This window comes from Clarias gariepinus, chromosome 28 (genome assembly GCF_024256425.1).
Source record: "Clarias gariepinus isolate MV-2021 ecotype Netherlands chromosome 28, CGAR_prim_01v2, whole genome shotgun sequence".
NCBI classification, from domain to species: Eukaryota; Metazoa; Chordata; class Actinopteri; order Siluriformes; family Clariidae; genus Clarias; species Clarias gariepinus.
In genome coordinates, this window is record NC_071127.1 from 2,038,241 (window position 1) to 2,062,760 (window position 24,520).

The 24,520-nt window shown below is 42.7% G+C and overlaps 1 protein-coding gene across 4 annotated transcripts in view; it reads right to left on the minus strand.

Annotated features, from left to right (window-relative positions):
• Positions 1-307: 307 nt before the first annotated feature.
• zgc:65811 (uncharacterized protein LOC393524 homolog) overlaps positions 308-24,520 on the minus strand; it is a 58,920-nt gene continuing 34,707 nt past the window's right edge. Inside the window, exons 2-10 of one of the 4 annotated variants that reach the window (XM_053490293.1) lie at positions 23,826-23,892; positions 6,198-6,288; positions 6,017-6,107; positions 5,694-5,791; positions 4,969-5,043; positions 2,361-2,462; positions 2,124-2,228; positions 1,797-1,874; positions 308-1,119 (exon numbers count right to left, since the gene is read on the minus strand). In XM_053490293.1, coding sequence (XP_053346268.1) covers positions 943-1,119; positions 1,797-1,874; positions 2,124-2,228; positions 2,361-2,462; positions 4,969-5,043; positions 5,694-5,791; positions 6,017-6,107; positions 6,198-6,263 — 792 coding nt within the window. In that variant the 5' untranslated portion in view covers positions 6,264-6,288; positions 23,826-23,892 and the 3' untranslated portion in view covers positions 308-942. Of the gene's footprint in view, positions 1,120-1,796; positions 1,875-2,123; positions 2,229-2,360; positions 2,463-4,968; positions 5,044-5,693; positions 5,792-6,016; positions 6,108-6,197; positions 6,289-23,825; positions 23,983-24,520 lie in introns of those variants that run through there. The other 3 variants (XM_053490295.1, XM_053490292.1, XM_053490294.1) reach the window with 3 other exon arrangements.

Sequence of the window (24,520 nt, forward strand, 5' to 3'; positions counted from 1 at the left end):
AGGGTTTACAGTGTGTGTGTGTGTGTGTGTGTGTGTCGGAATGAATATTTCTCTAAAAAATTTGGATATTTGTGAAGACAAAATAATAGGAATGCATGGCACATCTTGGCTTTGAGTGGAAGTTTTGCATGGTCCTCTGAAGAAAGGTGCTTTAATTGAAAAAAAAATTATAATTTCCTCCTCAGTGGCACATCTCTGCATGACATCTCTTCGACTTGAGTAAAAAAAAAATCCTCTAGGTAAATAAATGAATAGAGAGGACAAAAGGAGCAAAAGGTAAGAGAGGACATGAAGAAAGGCACGGGAGGGAAATAAGAAGAGAAGGCCAGGAGAAGGTCAAGAAGAGACAGAAGTAAAAGTTTGGTTTGGAGCCAGGATAAGCTGGGAGATGATTATTGGGGAGATGAGAGAAGGATTTTCTGTGGACAACAGAAGGATCTAAGATGACTGTGCTGAACAAATTAGGTTGGTAGAGGTGGGGAAAAAGCTGAGTGCATGGACTACAGGTACCAGAGTAGATGTGTTAGAGAAGAAGAAAAATAAGAAGTAATTGATGTAAAAGGAAAGAAAGGAGTGAGAGAATGGAAGTATCACAAAGCTGGTCTGCTGCATCGTTGAGCTTTTGTGGGTCAGTAGTAGAGAGGTGGTGAATAGTGCACACTGTTCTTTATGCTGTAACACAGCATGACACTGCAGACCAACACCAGGAACTAGCAGAGGGATGGAGAGAGAGAGAGAGAGGGGGGGGGGGAGGGAGAGAGGGAGAGAGGTAAAAATCCAGAGAAGAGAACCAAAAAGATCAAAGTTTCAAATAGAGCTCTATGACCTAAAAGAAGGAAAAGAGAACTTCACTAATCACCTTGTAACCTGTTTTAGTCGGAAAAGGACAGGTACATGACGGGAAATAAAGGGAAATGACTGTACATTCTGCTTTATATTAGATCAGACTTGTTCAACCTTAGTGATGTGGGATGGAAAAGAGTAAGGAGGGATAGCGGAGGACATGGTAACAGTGGAGGGAGAACAAGAAGTTGAGGAGAGAGGAATGTATGGAGGAGAAACAAGGGCAGGGCGAGACAGCTGCTGGTAAATAAAACCAGCGCACACAACAATGAAGACCTGGAGGTAGTGTGGAAGACGGACAAAGAGCAAGAAGGATAGCAGCCGACAAAGTAACAGAGAGAGACAGAGAGAGACAGCAGATGCATAGCAAGAGAACCAGAGAGAAAGAAGAGAAGAAACAGGGAGAGAAAGAGAGAGAGAGAGAGAGAGAGAGAGAGAGAGAGAACATGAGTGTACACTCTGAACCCGTAAACCAGATTAATTTAAACACTTAAACTCTACATGTTCATTTGGTTAAGCATTACAACTGACTATAAAGTCTGACTCTGTAATCCCAGCGATACACCCGACTCTGACTAACCCCTGAACCAGACGCTGTCTAAACCCCTAAACTTACTCTGGTTAAAACAGAAAAAACATCTCTGATTGACATCCCCACCTGATTTACAAACCTTAAAAAAGAAACAAGATTAAACCCCAAATAAGATTAGGATTAATCCCTAAATTTGCCCCTGAGAATATTCTAATTATAATCCCAACCCTAAACTTGACACTGCCTATAAACTTCTGATTAAACCCTAAACTTGACTTCGTTTTAGACTCTAAAGTATAACCATAACTCAAACTTTAAACCAGGTGGATGAACTCTAAACCACATTTTAATTTGTCATTTAATTTCTTAATTAAATAAAACAATGTTAGTTCTGGTTAATTGTGTTAAAGTTATTACTCACCAAGATACCAGTGATTACCATGAAAAATGTCAGCACTGAAGAGGCCTTCATCCCGCCCACAATCAGAGGCAAACAACTCTGCACACAAACAAGTCAATAAAAGGTTGTGATTTACTCTCTGACGACAAGTAGTGCCTGAGAAACGAAGAACTTCAACAACAGCCTAGCTTCATTAAATGGCATAATCATTGCTGTTGGATTAAGAAGTCTGTCAGTCACAGTATTAACCTTCCTGTCACTCATTTTAAACCACATGCTTTGTTCATGCAGTCAAAAAAAAACAGCTAAAACTGACTAGAACTGACAAATTAAGTGGTTAGAGCTTACTTTAGAGGTAGAATAAGAAATTCCCAGTATGGAAGACTCCTCTGGACAGATGTTGGTAACGCCCATAACCGTCTGTGCAACTCCGCCCAGGCCACAGCAGTCAAACTGTTTACACACACACAAACACACAGAGACAGGCTATCAGCTATTAAACACACCTTTACATGTATGCATGCTTGCCTCTGTGTGAGTGAGTGAGTGAGTGAGTGAGTGAGTGAGTGAGTGAGTGAAACATACAGAGCTGTGGAATGATTTGAGAATGAAGGCTCTGATCCCATCTCCGGTAATCAGGTACTGGGTGTAGATAGTGGCGTAAAACTCTGAAACGTGGTTTGAGAACTGAAAAAAAAAGAAAAAATAACAGCACTTAAACTTCATCTAAACAGAAGCAGTTAAGCAGGTACAGTGATACATGCTTTCTTCTTTCTGAGATTTCTTCCAGCTTCGCTACCGTTTGGACGTTCCTGCTTACTGCTCCGCGCTTTGTTCTCTATATCTGCACCTTCCTTTAATTTCTATAAGATTTTTCCTTCAGCAGATCAGCACAGTGCTCAAACAAAACACAAACATTAAATTAAAAACTTTTTAGGATCGGATAAAAAGACAGAAATGAGAGAGAAAATGCCTTTTGTGGGATCTATTTGCTGCATGACCTGCCACATTCTTCTACAAAGGACTGCAGTTCTTCAAATTCAATTCAATTCAATTCAATTTTATTTGTATAGCGCTTTTAGCAATTTTCATTGCCGCAAAGCAGCTTTACATAGTCAAAAGAATTATTTAGGTTTGTATGAAATGTGAATTTGTATGAATCAAAATGGTCAGTTTGTCCCTGGTGAGCAAGCCGAGGGCGACAGTGGCAAGGAAAAACTCCCTGAGATGGTAAGAGGAAGAAACCTTGAGAGGAACCAGACTCAACAGGGAACCCATCCTCATTTGGGTGAAACAAAAAGCAGTAAATGATCTGCATTTATACAGTGTGTAGGGTGGGAGGCAGTTCAGCTATAATAGCTGATGTTAATTGATGTTAATATGGAGTCCAGGTAGTTATTGAAGACCCAGGTAGACTTGTAAAAAGTTCCAGTCCTGAACTATCGAACTGTCAAGTCCCCAGAGAAACAGTTGCCAACACCAGTCAAGGCCAGAACCATTTTCTAGTCAGAGAGAACATGCCAAAACTAATCTACAGATTAATCAAACAAAGTTACTTTCTGGCCTTTCAAAACAGGCAGAACATTCAGCAGATCGTCAGCATGGACCCCCTCAGCACACAGCTGGTGAGTCTTGTGAATCTAGCAAATCTCAACAGTTTAGACCAAGTGTACAAGAACATGCCAAAACTAATCTACAGATTAATCAATGGTACAAACAGGGAGCGAGACCAAAAGGAATATATCTCATATTGCTGCGATAGCATCGTCTTCCCCAGATACAGTATGGCTATGACAAGTCTTGTAAACATTGGTATTTTGCCACCCTTTATTCATTTTGAGAACAGATTTAAAGCACTAATAAATGTGGATGAAGAATCACCAAATGTGATTGTATATGGATCAGCTAACTCCGCTACCAACAGGTGCTCAAAGTCGAACAGACAGCGGCATTCAGCTCAGAGAGAACCCAAGGTCAGGACTCTGATAATCGGGGACTCCACTATCAGAAACAGTAGTAGCAAGACAACAACTTCATGCTGCTTTCCTCAAGCAACCAAGGGACAGGGAACTTCGAAACATTCTGATGAAGCATAAGACTGCAAATTGAATTATCAATCCTGTCAACCTGAATAGCACATGCACACCTGGACAAAGTTTGAGCGACCGCAGGCAGCTTTCGAGTCATCATGTGGTTAAAGAATCCCACAAGGACACTGATAACAGGACGCAGCCAAAACAACCACTGCTCATGGACATCCCAGCTCAGTCCTGCCCACAGAGCTCATCACAGACAGACATACCACAACAGCTCCAAGATAGCTTTCTGGAAAACAGCCAGGGAATTCAGAACAGTTTACTACGGCTACCGGAAACACCAGAGCCAGAGGCCATCTCACCAGACACACTATCCCTCTCTCCACCATCTCCACTTCTAAGCTTCTCACAAAAAATGGAGGAACTGGTGTATACTGGGACCAAACTCTCCCACTCTTTTGCTGCAAGCCCCCAGATGCGAACTAAAACAGCACCAGCAGGGTGGATTATTGTAATGGTCTCCTCACCGGCCTTCCCAAGAAGACCATTAGACAGCTGCAGCTCATCCAGAACGCTGCTGCCAGGATTCTGACCAGAACCAGAAAATCTGAGCACATCACACCAGTCCTCAGGTCCTTACACTGGCTTCCTATAACATTTAGGATAGATTTTAAAGTACTTTTACTTGTTTATAAATCACTCAGTGGCCTAGGACCTAAAAACATTACAGATATGTTCACTGAATATAAACCTAACAGACCGCTTCACTCAGATCGTTAGGATCGAGTCAGTTAGAAACACCAAGGGTTCACACAAAACAAGGGGAGTCCGCCTTTAGCCTTTATGCTGCCCGCAGTTGGAACCAGCGTCCAGAAGAGATCAGATGTGCTAAAACATGTGCACATTTAAATCTAGACTTAAAACTCATCTGTTTAGCTGTGCGTTTATTGAATGAGCACTGTTCTACCGCCGAACTGACTGTACTATTTTATGTTTATATTTTGGATTTTTAACTGTTTTTATTTTTAAAAATCAAATTTTAAATAATTTTAAAGGTTTTGCTATTATTTTCTTCTCTTTTATGTAAGGCCCACTGAATAATCATTGTGTATGAAATGTGCTACACTAATGAATTTTCCTTGCCCTGCCTTGCTTACCTCTTTGTTGTAAACAAATGCCATGCCCCCTCCAATGGCCGCTGCTGTAGCAAGAAAGGACAGCAGAAAGCAGTACTGCAGAAAACACAGCATGAACCCGTTAGACACAATGACTTCTGTTCATTATTAATATTATTATTATTACAGTTTCAGCCAAAACATTGAAAATCATTCAGCGGGAAATTGTTTGAATTTTAATTGGATTAATTGGCAAATCAAATGTTAGACTTCAATATCCACCAACTCCACTACATTCCACTCCTCTTACATTTCAGCTAAAGAGCTTCTTCTATCATCACTTCGAATTAGTTTATCTCATGGAAGGTGAATAATGTGCGTATTGCAGAACTATTTCTGACATTCTATAAAATAATCAATAACCTTTTTTTTGCTTTTCAGTTTGGGGGCGAAGCTGATTCCAGGGAAGGGAAGAATTACTAACAAAGTGTCTAAAAGCATTATTAACATAAAAACTATAAACTGGTAGGTTATATATGTTTATTTTAGTTCAAGGGTGTGTTCGCAATTGTGAGTTTGCTTTTTCGCTCTGGGTTTCTCACTTGAAAAAAAATGTATCTAAATAAAAAACACAACCACATCCACTTTCACAGACGTGTGTGAAACTACACAATTTGTGCATGCGATTAAACCTCATCATTGTCTACTTCCTGTTACAGTGAAGGAGATGACATTGTTTTGTGTGTGTGTGTGTGTGTTTGTCTTACTCCACCAAGCGCAGATTTATTCTCACTACAGGAGCCATAATCCCCAACCACGGCAGTAATGAGGATCAAAACACTAATGCCTATGCACAGTCCGACCACTGAGATAGAGAGAGAGAGAGAGAGAGAGAGAGATAGAGAGAGAGAGAGAGGACAACACCAAACTTTTTAATGGATGGATATAGTAGAAGGATGAAGCGATAAGTGATTGGATGGCTGACTATAAATATTCACCTGTGTATTTAATTTAATTTTGCAAACACTTATCGTGTATAAAAATAATGAATATGTAGTTTGTAATAATAAAGAGGAATGAAACAACATACTAAAGAGAAAATGGTTGGTTTTCAGGTCTTCAGGTATGTCAGCACTGAAGCGCAGATACAATCCACCTGCTAATAAACCCATACCCAGCAACTGAGAGAGAGAGAGAGAGAGAGATTCTTTACACTGATCAAAAACTGTAAAAATTATTACTGTGAAGATGAACATTAACAAGGTTCTTACAGTGAAGAGTATGTTAAACAGGATGACGATCCACTTGCAGACCTGTCCACATCCGCCTAATGCCATGATGACTAAAGCCGTCTAGATATACCTGACCAAATAAAGAGACAGAGAGAGGAACATTGAACAATAATATTCATATTAATAAAATATCCCTTTAAACATTTGCTGTTATCCTTAAAACTCATGTGGCATGGATCCGTGCCTGTAGCACAACATTGGTCAAGCAATTACAACAAAATACTGCATTTATACAGTTTTATTGTATATAACTGTATTTGAGTTATTAGATATGTCAGGTTGTGTCATAGATATCAGTTTTAATCATTACTACAGTTGTTAGATATTGAGATGTATATCTGCTCCTTCTGCTCTGTAAAGCTTCATAACGGCTCTAATCTGAGGTGCTGGTTGTTAATTGGTGATTTCTGAGGCTGGTGACTCTAAATGAACTTCTCCTAATGAGGTTCTCAACTGTTCCTGGACCAGTTCCTGCACTGCAGTAGTATGACAATTTTATGATTCTTTAAACTCATAAAACTGTCACGATTTGGGGTGTAATGGCGGATGTTGTCGCCGTGGGCGAAAAGAGTAGGCATAAGCGTAGAGGGGTTTTGTAACCAAAAAGAGTCTTTTAATAAGGTCCACAGTATATAAATAATCAAGACACAAAAAAAACAAACATTACTCAAAAACATAGGGTGAAACATGGGCTCTCTGGCAAGACACAGGCTCTAATACCTGTTACACTAAGCCCAAGCTCTGTGGCGAAATACAGGCTCTAATACCCGTTACACTAAGCCCAAGCTCTGTGGCGAAACACAGGCTTAAGGACACGTAGTAGACGCCCTGTGGCGAAGCACAGGCTTCTCGACGAAACACATGACCTACAAACTAAGCACGGAGCTGAAATGGGACAAAACATGACGGGAGACAACTAGAGACAAGACGAGACTAGAGACAAGACAATCAGCTAGACATGGCTATTAGCCAACCATGGCAGTCAGCTACACATACATCTAGCTAAGCATGTCTTTAGCCTTACATGCACATAGCTACACTTACCTAATGGCTAACCACACTAGGGACTCGGGACACTCAAAGGCTAGGCTAGGGGACACTCAAAGGCTAGGCTAGGGGACACTCAAAGGCTAGGCTAGGGGACACTCAAAGGCTAGGCTAGGGGACACTCAAAGGCTAGGCTAGGGGACACTCAAAGGCTAGGCTAGGGGACACTCAAAGGCTAGGCTAGGGGACACTCAAAGGCTAGGCTAGGGGACACTCAAAGGCTAGGCTAGGGGACACTCAAAGGCTAGACACAGAGAAACCATGGAGACTAAAAACACGAAAAGGCTAGAAACACAAAGGGGCTATGGCTAGAAGCATGACAGTTAGCTTAACATGGGTTTTAGCTAACCAAGCTCCTAGCCAAACACACCTAGCTACTTACCTAACTAGTTAAACACCCAAGGAAACAGGATGACACAAACAACAATACTTACAGACATATACACACCACACTTGACAAGACAGCTCCACAAACTTAGACACACAGAACATCAACAGTAAACATTGCCAACATGAGAGCCCAACTCTACAAAACTTAAATCAAAATATAAACTGAACAAAAACCAAACAAAATGCCCACACAAATGACAGTAGTATGACTAACAATGCTCGACCCAGTTTCCCAGACTAAACAGCTATTTATAGATGGTCTAATTGGCTACCTCGGTTCAAGTGTGCACTCGCATTACCTGACCGAGGTGCCTTCTGGGAAACTGAGTCAGTAAACAAAAACTACAAAAACAGCGACCTCTAGTGGTGGTCCCTTACAAAAACAAGGCAGTAAGCCTTTGCCGACTTTTAAAGGTTTTTTTTTTTTTTTTTTTTAAATAAATAAACATGTTTATGATACCTATTTACTTTACTTTTTTAAGTGTAACATGCGATTTTATGTGATGATAGCTACAAGTTAGGATTTCAAAAAAGTATATTGGAATAGGTAATGTGAATGGGAATATCTGAAGGGCTAAACATCAGGCTTTTACAAACACTGGCAGGGACACTTAGCACAAACATCTCTTTATGTGCTTACTCATTGTACATGCACTGCAGCGAGCTTCCCTCAGTCTCTCAGCTGTTCGTTAAACATTAAGCTCTTCTTGTTGGGAGAACTAGACTGTTGCCCTCTGACAGCAGTGAATGTTCTTGACAAATCAAATCAAATCAAATTCAAATTCAAATCAACCAGCCAATGTGCGGTTATTGGGGTCAGGCAGCACCCCCACCCCAATAATATGCCAATATTAATTTATTAATGATGTTAACTCTGATAATGCTATGTGCTAATAACTCTATTATTAATGGAAGTTAGTAACCGTTCCATAAATGATAATGGGTTTGAGTAAATCAATCGATGATGGATTAATAACCAATTTAACACACAGTAAAAGGCTTATTGCACTAATTGTGTTTCCTGAAATCTAATCCGCTTCTATTCACTATCACTATTACTGGAGTACATTAAACACATGTACAGTACATTAGCTAGGGCCCTTCAAATCTAATAATTAATGTATTAGCATTACAATCACCACACAGCTGTCAAAACAGAAGCACATTGTCATTGTAGCTCAACTAGAACTCCCCATTGTAAACACACTTCATGTGACAGAGTTCGCACAACAAGCAGTGCAAGTTAAGATGTTTCTTCGTTGATGGTTTAATTGTATAATTTTTCTTAAAATCAAAGCATGCCCACATCTGGGAGCGGTCTTTTTTTTTCTTAGGAAAATTGTATAACAGGTCACCGTGAGAGTAATCATCTGACAGTTCACACAAGCATACACAATTTTCAGCAATATACACATGCACGTTCCTTAGTTATTATTCGGGATTTTTCTACACCGCACCACACCGTAGGGCAAGATAACCCATTCCACCTTTCAGAAGGGTATGAGAATATAATGACAACTTCGTCCAACTAGAACTGAACCTAACTTGTATTATGTTAAGAAAATTATGCAAAATTGCACTTCCAGGTCAGTTCCACAAGTATTTAGTGACTGGTAATTGAACAACCAGTCTAGCAATCATTGAATCTTGTCATGCACACTCGAAACCCGACCGGCACTAGGACCCGGAAGTGAAGCGGTCGTGAACCAGGAAGTATAAAAGGAGTAAACAAACCATAGCATCTTGCTCAGTCATTGAGTTTTGGCCCATGTCTCGTCGGAATCGTTCGTCGAATCGTGAGTACTCACTTTATTGGTCTTGCTTTCTGATTGAGTGTGCATTTATAGGACGCGGGTTAGATTGTGTCTTTCCCTTGCTCCCCATTCGTGAGAGTCCTTAGATTAAAGAGCGTGATTATCCTGCCTACTCGTGTTCTTCCGCGTTTGGGTTTACCATTCACGCTACAAAGGGCTAACCGCTAAAGCTAAGTCTTCTGGTCACCTCAGGTTAGTTCTTGACAGAATGACTGAGCCTTCCGCGGTGAACCCAGCGGATCATGCGCGCCTCTGCGACGTGGTAGATCAGCACGCCGAGCTGATCAACAAGCTAACCGGGGAGATCGCTACTCTGCGCCTGGGCCTCCAAGACGTCGCGGCCTTACGCCGCGAGGTCGCGGAGCTCCGGAAAGAGAATGCGGATCTCCGGGCGGCTGTGGATCGCGCGGCTAGCGGGCCTCCCGTCGCGGCGGCCGCGGCGCCGCACCAACCCACCCCCCCTCCTTCCGATGTATTTTTGGAACTTCCGGATAAATGGGATGGCACAGACGGGAAGTGTAATGTGTTTTTAACAGCGCTTGATCTGGTGTTTGAGTTTAATGCCACCAGGTACTCCACCGATCGGCTACGCATCGCGCTTCTGGTCTCGTTGCTATCCGGGCAGGCAGCTGAGTGGGCCACGGCAGTTCTCCGGGCGGATACAGACACCGCGCACTCATATAATGAGTTCACCCGCCAACTCCGACTCACTTTCGAACACCCAGCGGGCGAGGTGGAGACCGACACCAAGCTCTACCATCTGCGGCAGGGAGGATTGTCCGTAAGCCGGTACGCAGCTGAATTCCGGACCCTTGCTGTACAGACTGACTGGGGAGATGCCGCGCTCCGGACATCTTTCTACGAGGGACTGGCTCCGCGCATAAAAGACGAGCTTGCCGGGCGAGAGCTTCCTGCCACCCTGGAGGGAATGATCCAGCTCACCCTTCGTATTGACCAGCGCATCCTCTCTCGCCCGAAGCCAGCCCCAAGGACCCTGCCGCCTGCACCCACCTTCTCCTACACCGCACCACGACCACCTACTGCTCTCACCGCTCCAACTACTGGATCTGTCGGATCTCCACATCCTGCCGTGGTTGACACCGGAGCCGGGGAACCCATGCAACTAGGACGCGCCTCCCTGACCGTGGCGGAACGCGAACGACGGTACAGAGAGGGGTTATGTGCCTATTGTGGGTCAGCGGCACATCACCGGGCGATCTGTCCATTTCGTCCGGGAAACGCCCAGCCCCGGTGAGTACGAGGAGAGACTCACCGGGCCCTCTCCACCTCTCCACCACGACCAACGCCACCATCTCACGTCTCACGGTCCAGGTAACTCTCCAATTTGGCCACAAACGAGTTCGAAGTACTGCGTTCATCGATTCCGGTGCCGCTGGTAACTTCATTGACTCAACTTATGCCAAAGAATTGGGGATGAAGATCGAGGCGTTATCCCAGCCGGTTCACATCACTTCGGTGGACGGTCGGCCCCTCTCATCCAGCCCCATCACTCACCAGACCCAACTCATCACCTTCATAATCGATCAACACCAGGAACAGCTCCAACTTCACCTCACCTCCATCTCATCTCCTCCCATCATCCTCGGCTACCCGTGGCTGCTGCAGCACGACCCCCTCATTTCCTGGAATCAGAATCGTATCCTCCAGTGGGGACCGACCTGCACTGAACTTTGCCTACGGGCTCAGGCTGGGACGTGTTCCACGGAGTCCGAGGCCCCCGACGTCGACATCAACGCCATACCTCCCCCCTATCGTGACCTGGCTGGAGCCTTTTGCAAGAGAAGAGCCAACCATCTGCCACCCCATCGCCCTTATGACCTGGCGATAGAGCTTCAGCCAGGTTCCGTCCCTGAAGAAGAAAGGGGGCGAGCTTCGCCCATGCGTCGACTATCGGGGGCTAAACAAGATCACCATTAAAAAACCGTCACCCATTGCCGCTTACCAACTCAGCCCTGGACGCCCTCTCTGGTGCCACCGTGTTCACGAAGTTGGACCTCCGGAGCGCCTACAACTTGGTGCGCATCAGAGAGGGTGATGAGTGGAAGACGGCCAACTGTACTGCAAGTTGGAAAAATGTGCTTTTCACCAGCACTCCACCACGTTCCTGGGTTTTGTTATCTCGCCCCAGGGTGTGGCCATGGACCCGCAGAAACTCGAAGCTGTTCGTCATTGGCCCCTACCCAAGACTCTCAAACAGCTTCAACGGTTCCTCGGGTTTGCGAACTTCTACCGTCGCTTTATCCGGGGCTACAGTACAGTTGCAGCACCACTGACCAGTCTGACCAGGCCCTCACCTCATCCTTTTCACCTCACTCCCGCCGCCATTTCTGCATTCAAAGAACTCTGCCACCGTTTTACCACCGCCCCTATTCTGCTTCACCCAGATGCCAACCAACCGTTCGTTGTGGAGGTGGACGCGTCGGATGTGGGCGCCGGCGCTGTTCTCTCCCAGCGAGGTCCAGACCAGAAGCTACATCCTTGTGGCTTCTTCTCCAAGAAATTTAATCCCACTCAGCAGCGATACGGAGTAGGGGACCGCGAGCTGTTGGGCATAAAGTGGGCCTTGGAGGAATGGCGTCACTGGCTCCAGGGCGCCAGCGAGCCGTTCATTGTCTGGACGGATCACCAAAATCTCATCACCATCAGAAACCTCAAACAACTCAACCTACGGCAGGCACGGTGGGCACTATTTTTTGAACAATTCGACTTCCATCTGTCATACCGCCCGGGGTCCAAAAACACCAAGGCCGACGCCCTTTCCCGACAACAAGAGGAGGACGCCCCCCGGGCGGACCCCGTGCCTGTCATACCCCCGTCACGTGTAATTGCACCCCTCCGTTGGGACTTGGAAACGAGGGTACGCCAGGCTCAGGCTGCGGAGACCAAACCGGCAGGTGTGCCGCCTGGACGACTCTACGTGCCACAAACCTCAAGATCGGAGGTCCTACAATGGGGGCACTCCTCGCCCGTCGCCGGACACCCCGGGAACCGAAGGACCTTGCTCTTTATAAAACGGGCGTTCTGGTGGCCCTCCATGAAGAAGGACATAGAGGAGTTCGTTCAGGCGTGCCCGGTGTGTGCCAGGGCCAAGGACCCAAACCGACCCACACCCGGAGAGCTGCAACCACTTCCCATTCCTCGACGGCCCTGGACACACATTGCCCTGGACTTCATCACGGGCCTGCCGGTTTCCGAAGGGAAAAATACCATCCTCACGATAGTTGACCGGTTCTCCAAGGCAGTACACCTGGTGGCCCTCTCCGGACTCCCATCAGCTAAGGACACCGCCGAGCTGATACTGGAACACGTAGTCCGCCTGCATGGGTTCCCCAAAGACATCGTCTCGGACAGAGGGCCCCAGTTCACCGCCCGGTTCTGGAAGGCCTTCTGCCGTCTGATCAATTCCACCAGTAGTCTGTCATCTGGCTACCATCCCCAGACTAACGGTCAGACGGAACGGACCAACCAACAGCTGGAGCGCTACCTGAGGTGTTTTGTGTCTGATCGCCAGCGCTCCTGGGCCCGCTACCTCACATGGGCAGAGCTATCGCACAATCTCCACGTCTCCTCTGCCACGAACCTAAGCCCATTTGAGGTATGCTATGGTTTCCAACCTCCGATGTTCGACCACCAAGAACCGGAGGTTGACGTACCATCGGCCCAACAGTTGGTCCGTAGGTGTCGGCGGATATGGAACCAAGCCAACCTCGCCATCCAACGCACCAACACCAGCTACGTCGCCCAGCATCGCCGCCGACACCCTCCGGGACGGTTGTACAGAGTAGGTGACAAGGTATGGCTGTCCACTAAGAACCTCCATCTGCACACAGAATCCCGAAAGCTATCACCCAGATTCATCGGTCCATACCGCATCACTCTGAGAATTAACCCTGTCACCTACCGGCTCCAGCTGCCTGCGGCGCTCCGGATCCACCCAGTATTCCACGTTTCTCAACTGAAACCCTTCACCACTTCACCGATGATTACACCCACCCCCCCTGCTCCTCCTCCCCGCATCATTGACGGAGGTCCCGCTTACACCGTGCGACGAATCCTTGATTCGCGCCCTCGGGGCAGAGGCACCCAATACCTGGTCGATTGGGAAGGCTACGGCCCCGAGGAGCGATCTTGGGTTCCAGCACGGTTCATCCTCGACCCCGAGCTCATCCGGGACTACCGTCACAGGGTATCCTCCACCTCAGGACCGTCTGGAGCCGGTCCTGGACAGGGGGGTACTGTCATGCACACTCGAAACCCGACCGGCACTAGGACCCGGAAGTGAAGCGGTCGCGAACCAGGAAGTATAAAAGGAGTAAACAAACCATAGCATCTTGCTCAGTCATTGAGTTTTGGCCCATGTCTCGTCGGAATCGTTCGTCGAATCGTGAGTACTCACTTTATTGGTCTTGCTTTCTGATTGAGTGTGCATTTATAGGACGCGGGTTAGATTGTGTCTTTCCCTTGCTCCCCATTCGTGAGAGTCCTTAGATTAAAGAGCGTGATTATCCTGCCTACTCGTGTTCTTCCGCGTTTGGGTTTACCATTCACGCTACAAAGGGCTAACCGCTAAAGCTAAGTCTTCTGGTCACCTCAGGTTAGTTCTTGACAAATCTCCATCTAAATAGATGGAATATGGATAGAATATGATAAATTCTTGGAAATGCAAATGATGATCTAAAACCTATCTATCTATCTATCTATCTATCTATCTATTCATCCACCCATCCATCCATCCATCAGTAATTGTATGCTCAACAAATATGAAACTCTTAAGCATCGTTCATCTGAAACTTTGAAGGAACCCCTAAGGGTGCCCATACCCAAGTTACTGATCAGAAAGTCAGGGGTTTAGGTGCCAGAACAGTCTTTATGACATTTTAATAAAATCAGCATCAAATAAAATCAATTGAATACATCAGGAAGGGCATCTGGTGTAAAACCTGTTGGGCGTGAAGACCTCCCTGCACCTTCAGCACCACCCCACTGAGTACTAGCCCCCTCAGGGCTGTGTGCTCAGTCCCCTGCTGTTCACACTGCTGACTCATGACTGTGTAGTGACATACAGTTCGAATCACATTATCAAGTTTGCTGATGACACGACTAGTCAAGTTTTGCATGCAAGAACGACCAGTCAGCGTACAGACAGGAACTTTAGAGACTAATGAACTGGTGTAAAGAGAACAACCTGTCTCTGAAAGTCAAGAAGACAAAAGAAATGGTTGTTGACTTTAGGAGGACACGGAGCGACCATTCTCCACTGAACATTAACGGAACATTGGGAATTGTGCCATATCGGACCGCAGGACCCTACATCGGATAGTGTGGACAGCTGAGAAGATCATCGGGGTCTCTCTCCCCTCTATTAAAGACATGCATCCGCAAAGCCACCAGCATTGTGACTGATTGGACACACCCATTACATACACTCTTCACCCTCCTGCCATCTGGAAAAAGGTACCAAAGCATTCAGGCACACACATCCAGACTGTGTAACAGCTTTTTTCCACAAGCCATCCAGAAATTAACACACGTGCAAAAACACTGATCAACACTATCAAACTATTGTACCCTCTTGTAAATGCTCTTTTGCACAATATTCCTTAATTGCTAATTTGCACAAACAATTTTTATCTTTGGAACGTTTACTAACGTTTTTCCCCCCACTACCTCAACTCATCACCTCATTACCACAGAGTATTGTAATGTCATGTTGTCGCTCTTGTTTACACATTTGCACGTGCACTTTATGTTGTCTCTTTTGTATAAAAACATAGATAGTTCTCTTTTAACGTAAAATGTCAATCTGTCTTGTCCCAGTTAGCCGGCTAATTACGTCTCTACGTTAGCTAGTTAGTTTTTTTTTGCTAATTTATGTTGTCATGTCGATCTGTCTTGTCCCAGGTAACCAGCTGTTTAGGTTTCTTAGTTAGCTAGTAAGTTTCTGTTCAGTAATGTTGTTAATTTACGTTGTATGTAGCGCCTTGATCCTGGTGGAATGTTATATTGTTTCACTGTGTACTGACTGTATATGGTTGAAGTGACAATAAAAGTCTACTTGACTTGACTTGACATATGACATTGTGTAATTTAAACTTTTTAATATTACAAAATATTTTTGTGTTGTCCTTTAAGGTCGGATTGTTTAATCAGTTTATTCAGGTATTAAAATAAAATTAATTAAAATTAAATAAAAATATTTTGCTTATTTAGTTCAGCATGAAAATCAGTTAATAAAGATTTTTCTTTTGGAGGTTTTTTTTTCCTAAAACTTTTTTTTTAGGTAAACAATTGGAGCAGTTTAGATTCACATGCAACAGTTTGCAGAAACAGTGTCATAACCTTATTACACTCACTTGAAACGTATTTTGAATCTTTCTGACACGTGTAGGTTGCTTTACAGTTAGAATTGATTTTTTTTTAAGCTCCTAATTGCATTTTTTTCCACTAGGCCTGAATGTAGTCTCTGTGTGTTTGTTGCTTGTAAGTTATGAGCAAGTTTAATAAAAGTCATTTGCTCATCACCAACCGTTCTGGACTTTTGAACTGAAATAGAAATCAAATCTTTGAATATTGAGTTTAAGAACCCCTGTTACAATCTTATTGATTCAATAATGATTATTCCACAACACTTCCCAACTTTTAATATGCAATTTGGACTTTTAAATTGAATTATACATTATAAAAAAATTTAATAATATATAAAAATATTTAAATGATCTTTAAAGATAAAACACTACTGTACACTGAGTTGTCTAACTTAAGCATACATCAAAAAAGTACTTGAAGTCTTTCAGGAGAGGATGTTGGCAAGTCTTAGCGTGCCTTCTTCACCAATTTACATTAACCATAGCGTGCGAAAACAGGTAAGAGAAAACAGCGCCAACACTTTACCACAGCAGTGAATCAAAGTGCCAGTGAGGGAAGGGGATTTTTTTTTTTTTGTTCTTAACATAACAGGTGCCACAAAATAGTGTTCGCCCTTTATATGTTTCCAGTTGTGTGTGTGTGTGTGTGTGTGTGTGTGTGGTTTTCACACATGGCCAGCATTACTTTCTCTTCCATGTATGTTATTTTTGAAATATTAGAAAAATCTTCAGTCCTTTGTGTAACTGTAAGATTTTAGAATACAAAGTAATTCATTCAAAGTGTGATTTAAGTAGGAAATAAAATGCAGTCAGTTAATTTTTCCAGGAAATGTATTCCCGGAGTTCTATAGTTCTAAGAATTATATAGATTTATTTATAAGATTGATATGTCCATAAAGGGAGCATGACATGGTACTATGTTCCCAGAGGCCTACTGTATATGCTCCAGTTCTAGTGCCCTATGTTTCCATGGTCTATATAAAAAAGACTTTCCCCCAGAAAACATTTTAGAAACCTCCAAAACCATGGACCAAGATTATACCCATTAGGTTTGTTGTATGGCGGCACGGTGGCTTAGTGGTTAGCACTTCCAGGTCCTGGGTTCAAGTCCCACCTCGGGTCTGTGTGTGTGGAGTTTGCATGCTCTCCCCGTGTCCCCGTAGGTGTCCTCCTGGTACTCTCGTTTCCTTCCAGAGTCCAGAGTCCAAAGATATGCAGAGTAGAATAATAAGCATTCCCAAATAGCCTGTAGTGTATAAATTAATGTGCAAGTGTGTGTGTGTGTGTGTGCCCAGAGATGCACTGGCAACCCCATCCAGGATGTACCCTGGAACACACACCAAGTCACCTGGGAAAGGCTTCAGACCCGCCTGTTATTGAATAAATTAAACTGGACAATATTTGGGAAACACTTTTATCTTGAAATGGGTCAATGATTCAAAGGGGGGTGAATGGTCAGTGTGAAAAATTAACTAGGGAATCAGGGAACATGGGACCATGGAAAACCAAAAACAAAAAAACACTCCATGTCAGACTGTTATAGAAAAATAAGAAATAATGAAAAGAATTCCAGTTACACACTAAAGATGTAGTATAGTATAATTCATTTTTGTCATATTTTCTCTCTCTCTTGAAGGGAATAAGACAAAATGAACACAGCATCTGAACATATTAATGTTTAATTGAGCATGTTTAAACCATGTCTATTTATTCTCATTAAACTACACTGGAATACCAGGTGCAGAGTTTTTTTTATCTTGTGGTTAGGATTGCACAAGTACTGTTCCTCCTTCTGCTGTTCAATTTCTATTTCTTCTAGACTGAGAGGGTTCACTTCCACTAAATTACCAGATCTAATTCTGTATACGTTTCTATTTTGTTTCTATTAAAACAGAATTTTAGAGATTGTCACTGGAAAAAATATCTCATCATATCTCATATCTGTTCCCCCATGTGTTGTCTGTTTCCAAGCTAACAATCTGAGTTCAGTTCATTTATCCAAATCTGTGGTTGTAACATTCTGGAATTAAGACTAACTAAAGGACCTTCAATCACTGATTATTCCAAATGAATGCTGTAAATCAAAACAGCACGTGCTGCAATGTTGCAAAAAGTTATTTGTGTAACATTACAGCCTGATCAAACCTTTACTAAACATTCATATCATTCTGTTACTGTAGGCTGACAACATTATGACACTTTTTTGTCATTTTTGTTTTTTTTATCCATCATCTATCCATCCTCTACACTTGGACTGGGCAATTAACTGAAAAAAAGATCTAAACTGGCATTCAGAACCTTTAATCAACATAATCATGTCAATTATTATTATTATTATTATTATTATTATTATTATTATATTTTTTATTCTGTTATTACTTCCTTCACAATGTTTGTGTGTTTATGTACTGTTCCCTCAATGAAAATATACTGCCGTGTGTGTGTGTGTGTGTGTGTGTGTGTGTGTGTGTGTGAGTGTTGTAAGGCCTATCCAGCCTGTGACATGAGAACTCTTTCATTAGAAAAAAATCTCAGCTCTAATAGTTAAGCATATGTACAAAATAAACCGTCAGTAAATTACGAGGATAATAATAATAATAATAATAATAATAATAATAATAATTGTTGTTCATGAATCATGATAGAGTTATTATGTTAAATAGATGTGATAGTAATTTGTACTATGTAATGTATCTAATGTATTAGCTAAAGTCTTTGGACTGTGAGCATGGGAGAAACAGCAAACTTCCACACACAAGCACACATACAGATAGCAACTGAATGGAGGTGTGAGGTGACAATTCTGACCTCTGAGTCACTGCGACACCTTTTAGGACTTGTTTCCTTTAATAAGTGGATTAACACACTGGTGCAACTCTCTGACTCTGCCAGAATTTATTGATTTTTTTTAATACATTTAGTAACCTTTCATGTTTTAAAACGATGGATGAATCTCTTGAAGAGTAGAGAACGTCTGGTGCCACATACGCTTTTACATTAAAGGACAAAAAAAACATTTTAATATGTCCTAGTAAAATTCGGGGGAACAAAAAGGGAAAGTTGTGTAGATGTTCATCCAGAGATGAGGCAGTAAGTGTTAGCTCAAGAGAGACTGCAACAAAAACTGTGTGACAAAAAACAGTCACGGATCATCACTATTCTCAACAACCAATCACTGACCATCACTATCCCAACAACCAATTAGTGATTATCACTATTCCCAACAACCAATCACTGTTTATCACTATTCCTAACAACCAATCACTAATCATGACTATCCAAAAACAACCAATCCCTGATCATCACTATTCCCAACAACCAATCGCTGATCATCACTATTCCCAACAACCAATCACTGATCATCACTATTCCCAACAACCAATCGCTGATCATCACTATTCCCAACAACCAATCCCTGATCATCACTATTCCCAACAACCAATCCCTGATCATCACTATTCCCAACAACCAATCACTGATCATCACTATTCCTAACAACCAATCCCTGATCATCACTATTCCCAACAACCAATCCCCGATCATCACTATTCCTAACAACCAATCGCTGATCATCACTATTCCCAACAACCAATCCCTGATCATCACTATTCCCAACAACCAATCCCTGATCATCACTATTCCTAACAACCAATCACTGATCATCACTATTCCTAACAACCAATCACTGATCATCACTATTCTCAACAACCAATCACTGACCATCACTATCCCAACAACCAATTAGTGATTATCACTATTCCCAACAACCAATCACTGTTTATCACTATTCCTAACAACCAATCACTAATCATGACTATCCAAAAACAACCAATCCCTGATCATCACTATTCCCAACAACCAATCGCTGATCATCACTATTCCCAACAACCAATCACTGATCATCACTATTCCCAACAACCAATCGCTGATCATCACTATTCCCAACAACCAATCCCTGATCATCACTATTCCCAACAACCAATCCCTGATCATCACTATTCCCAACAACCAATCACTGATCATCACTATTCCTAACAACCAATCCCTGATCATCACTATTCCCAACAACCAATCCCCGATCATCACTATTCCTAACAACCAATCGCTGATCATCACTATTCCCAACAACCAATCCCTGATCATCACTATTCCCAACAACCAATCCCTGATCATCACTATTCCTAACAACCAATCACTGATCATCACTATTCCTAACAACCAATCACTGATCATCACTATTCCCAACAACCAATCGCTGATCATCACTATTGCCAACAACCAATCACTGATCATCACTATTCCTAACAACCAATCCCTGATCATCACTATTCCCAACAACCAATCCCTGATCATCACTATTCCTAACAACCAATCGCTGATCATCACTATTCCCAACAACCAATCCCTGATCATCACTATTCCCAACAACCAATCCCTGATCATCACTATTCCTAACAACCAATCACTGATCATCACTATTCCCAACAACCAATCGCTGATCATCACTATTGCCAACAACCAATCGCTGATCATCACTATTCCTAACAACCAATCACTGATCATCACTATTCCCAACAACCAATCGCTGATCATCACTATTGCCAACAACCAATCGCTGATCATCACTATTCCTAACAACCAATCCCTGATCATCACTATTCCCAACAACCAATCCCTGATCATCACTATTCCTAACAACCAATCACTGATCATCACTATTCCTAACAACCAATCACTGATCATCACTATTCCTAACAACCAATCCCTGATCATCACTATTCCCAACAACCAATCCCTGATCATCACTATTGCCAACAACCAATCACTGATCATCACTATTCCTAACAACCAATCCCTGATCATCACTATTCCCAACAACCAATCACTGATCATCACTATTCCCAACAACCCATCACTGATCATCACTATTCCCAACAACCAATCCCTGATCATCACTATTGCCAACAACCAATCACTGATCATCACTATTCCTAACAACCAATCACTGATCATCACTATTCCTAACAACCAATCCCTGATCATCACTATTCCCAACAACCAATCCCTGATCATCACTATTCCTAACAACCAATCACTGATCATCACTATTCCCAACAACCCATCACTGATCATCACTATACAAAAACAACCAATCACTGATCATCACTATTCCCAACAACCAATCCCTGATCATCACTATTCCTAACAACCAATCACTGATCATCACTATTCCCAACAACCCATCACTGATCGTCACTATACAAAAACAACCAATCACTGATCATCACTATTCCCAACAACCCATCCCTGATCATCACTATTCCCAACAACCAATCACTGATCATCACTATTCCCAACAACCCATCCCTGATCATCACTATTCCCAACAACCCATCACTGAGGACAATCCCAATTCTTTGTTCAAGGATTTGCACTTACTTATGTAGTGGATTACCTGTGACGGGAAACTAATTATTTTAAGCAAAACTCTACATACATGATTGACATTTCTTTTCAAACAAACACTTCTGATGAACTTGTCTAAACACTATCCGTGCTGTTCCTTTAACTGTTAAATTCTCCCAGTTTCCTTAAAGTATGGTGACTCTTTCCGACCCTGTTTACCTTTGGGTTACCTGTTTTTCTTTGGCTGTAAGAAATGAAATAATAATCTGTTCTTCTCTCTTCTGACTACGTGCTCTGTCCTGCTTTGTTTGAGACGTTACATATTTTCATATGTAAATGATGGTGTCCATGCCCAGCCTATGCTTGTCAGTGTGTATCCCAGTCTTTTCTCTTTTTTGGCAGTTTGTTACAGTAACACAAAATTAGCTATAGTGTGACCTGACTGTTTGACTCTTTCGGAGCTTCTACTTCTTTTCAAGTTCGTGATTGAGATCATCTTTTTAATTTCTGCTACAGTGTTTCTTATAAAGCTTGTTTCCCCTCCCCCATCCTAAACCCTTCAAACAAACCGTATTTAGGAAAGTTCAGCTGTTTTTTTTTATCCTTAATACCTTATTCGTATCCGTCCTGCTATTTTAGATTGTTCTGTGTTTATTTGATTTTTTCTCCATCACCAGGTTCTGTGTTCGGTATTGATACAAATATGTTTTTTGATTATATTTGAACATATTCATGTTTATTCTTAAAGGCAATTGTAGCTAATTTAAAAGGTTTTGCTCATTTCAGCTAATATCCGCTATGTTGGTTTATATTTGTTTCAGTAGAGGTCGAAGCTAACTAAACCTGGATTTCCTCAAAAAAGTAACAATGTTGGCATGTTAAAAAAAAATGCAGAGACACGCGGTTTTATACTTTTGTCCCATCACTATCTCTTACTCATGCACATAAATCCCCGCCCATAAATCCATGCTACTACTCCAAGCAACTTTATTTTGTAATACTTATTTTTAGTATTGATTTTTTTTCAATCATTTTGTGTTTCATTATTCATTTTATTTTTTAATCATGCATTTTATTTATCGTCTCTCCCTGCTGCTATTAGACTGTACAATCAGAGCTGCCCTAATAAACCTGACTCTATATCTCTATATTGTTGTATACTGTTGGAATATCAAACTTTTAAAATATAGTTACAATAGTTATAATCTTAAATATAGTAATAATATTTTACAATATGGTTACAATATCTTAATTTTGTGTGCAAAAGCAACAGTGCAATAAGACCCTTTCAAACTGTGCGATATTATCCTAATGCAATTTGTTAGATCTATTAGTTTGAAAGTGCAACATTGTTTTTTGTTTTTTTTTGTCTGTTGTATTTATACACCGTACTGTCCCTACTTTCTTATTGCACATTTTTCTTTGCTGCTGTAAGAAAGAAATGTCTCCACAGTGGGACAAATGAAGGTATATCTTATCTCATCTTATCTTATCTTAATTGCATGGTTTATTTAACAGTCAACTAGATGATTTTAAATCCACATGTTAAAAAGTGCTACTAATGTTAAACCTATATGGGAGACATTCTAACTCATTTACTCATTGTCTATACTCAGGCTTTAACCTGAGTGCAGGGTCATGGGAGCCCTGGAGCCTATCCCTGCATGTTTTTGAGATGTGGAAGGAAACCGGGGAGAACATGCAAACTGCATGCACACACATAAACCCCGAGCTGAGAATGGAACCCTCAATGTGCAGGGCAACAGTGCTAACCACTACACCGCTGTGTGCCACTAAATGACATTCTAATAAGGTTAAGAATGAGGTCAGATAGGGCTACCAGTGTTTTGCAGTCCTACATTGTAACTGATGTAAACTATACATTTCCGCTTCTGGCAGTGTAGGAAAAAATGATAAAGATACACTACAGGTGAATGACGTCACCTGGTGATTTCTAAAAACGCTTTCGCGACTTTACACTTAAAGCATGCATATGATGTAATCGTGATCAGTACAGAACGACTCGGGTCTTTTGTTGTTTGCTGCAGCTTTAGATGAATCCAACACCCCCCCCCCCACCTCACCCCTCCCCCTATCTCTCCTCCAGTCTCCCTGTCTCTCTGCCCCTGTCCACCCGTCTCCCCGGTTATGGGCTGCGTCCTCACAGACGGTGCGGATCTAAAAGCTGGTGCGTCACTGCTCACTTGTTCCTGCTGCAGGACACGGTGGTGTCCTAAACACACTGCTCTTTCTTCCTGCGCACGCCGGACACACAGTATGAACCCAATCCTCATTACTTCAGTGTGCATCTTATTCTGTAACATTCTGTTAGTGTGTATCATTATTGGTGAGGATAAGATGTAACACTACACGCAACCAAGTGTTTGATGTTTGATGCTGCTGCGTTTGATGTAACTGAATCAAGCTATAATAAACCAGCAGAGCTTGAGCTCTCTCTCTCACGCTGTCTCTCTCACACACACACACACACACACACACACACACACACACACACACACACACAGTGCTCTTATAGAATAAGTCATGTGCGCCCTGTTACTTACCGACCTGATGGCTTTACACTTTCTTCTCTCTCCTGATCCAGATATACTGTACAAGGCGCAGGATTCTCTGTGTGTGCGTGTGTGTGTGTGAGTGTGAGTGTGTGAGTTATGCAGCTGCAGTGTGTGGTCTCTCTTCTCTCTCTCTCTCTCTCTCTCTCTCTCCTGTGATTGGTCCAGAATTACCCAACACTGTGTGTGTGTGTCTGTCTGTGTGTGTTTTAGCGGAAACCGAAAGTTATCATGGAAGCGAAAGTCTCGAGCCTTAAATGTTTAGGAAACTCAACTGCCTTAAGATTCCAAATGAGCCTGAGGTAACGGCACATGCGCAGTGTGTCCATGTATTGCTCAGACATGTTCTCCTGTCCTCTCCTGTCCTCTCCTGTCCTCTTGTGTTTCACTTCTCCTCAACAATGATCCCAATGCCGAACAAGTGTCTCCGATAGGATCGTATAACACTACAACACTCAATGCTTCTCATCTCCCAAATCATGCTTCACTTTACACAGTTATATCCTTATTAGATTAAAGGAAACCCATTTCTAGATAGCCCCCCCCCTCCCCCCCAGTGCCAGCACACTTTAAAACTGCTCTTCAGAAAACCTATGTGTGAGGTCATGGATGATTTGTGTAGTTCTTTTACAGTATATGATTCATCTCTTTACACACACCCAGAAAGTCCCCCTCGAACTGGTGGG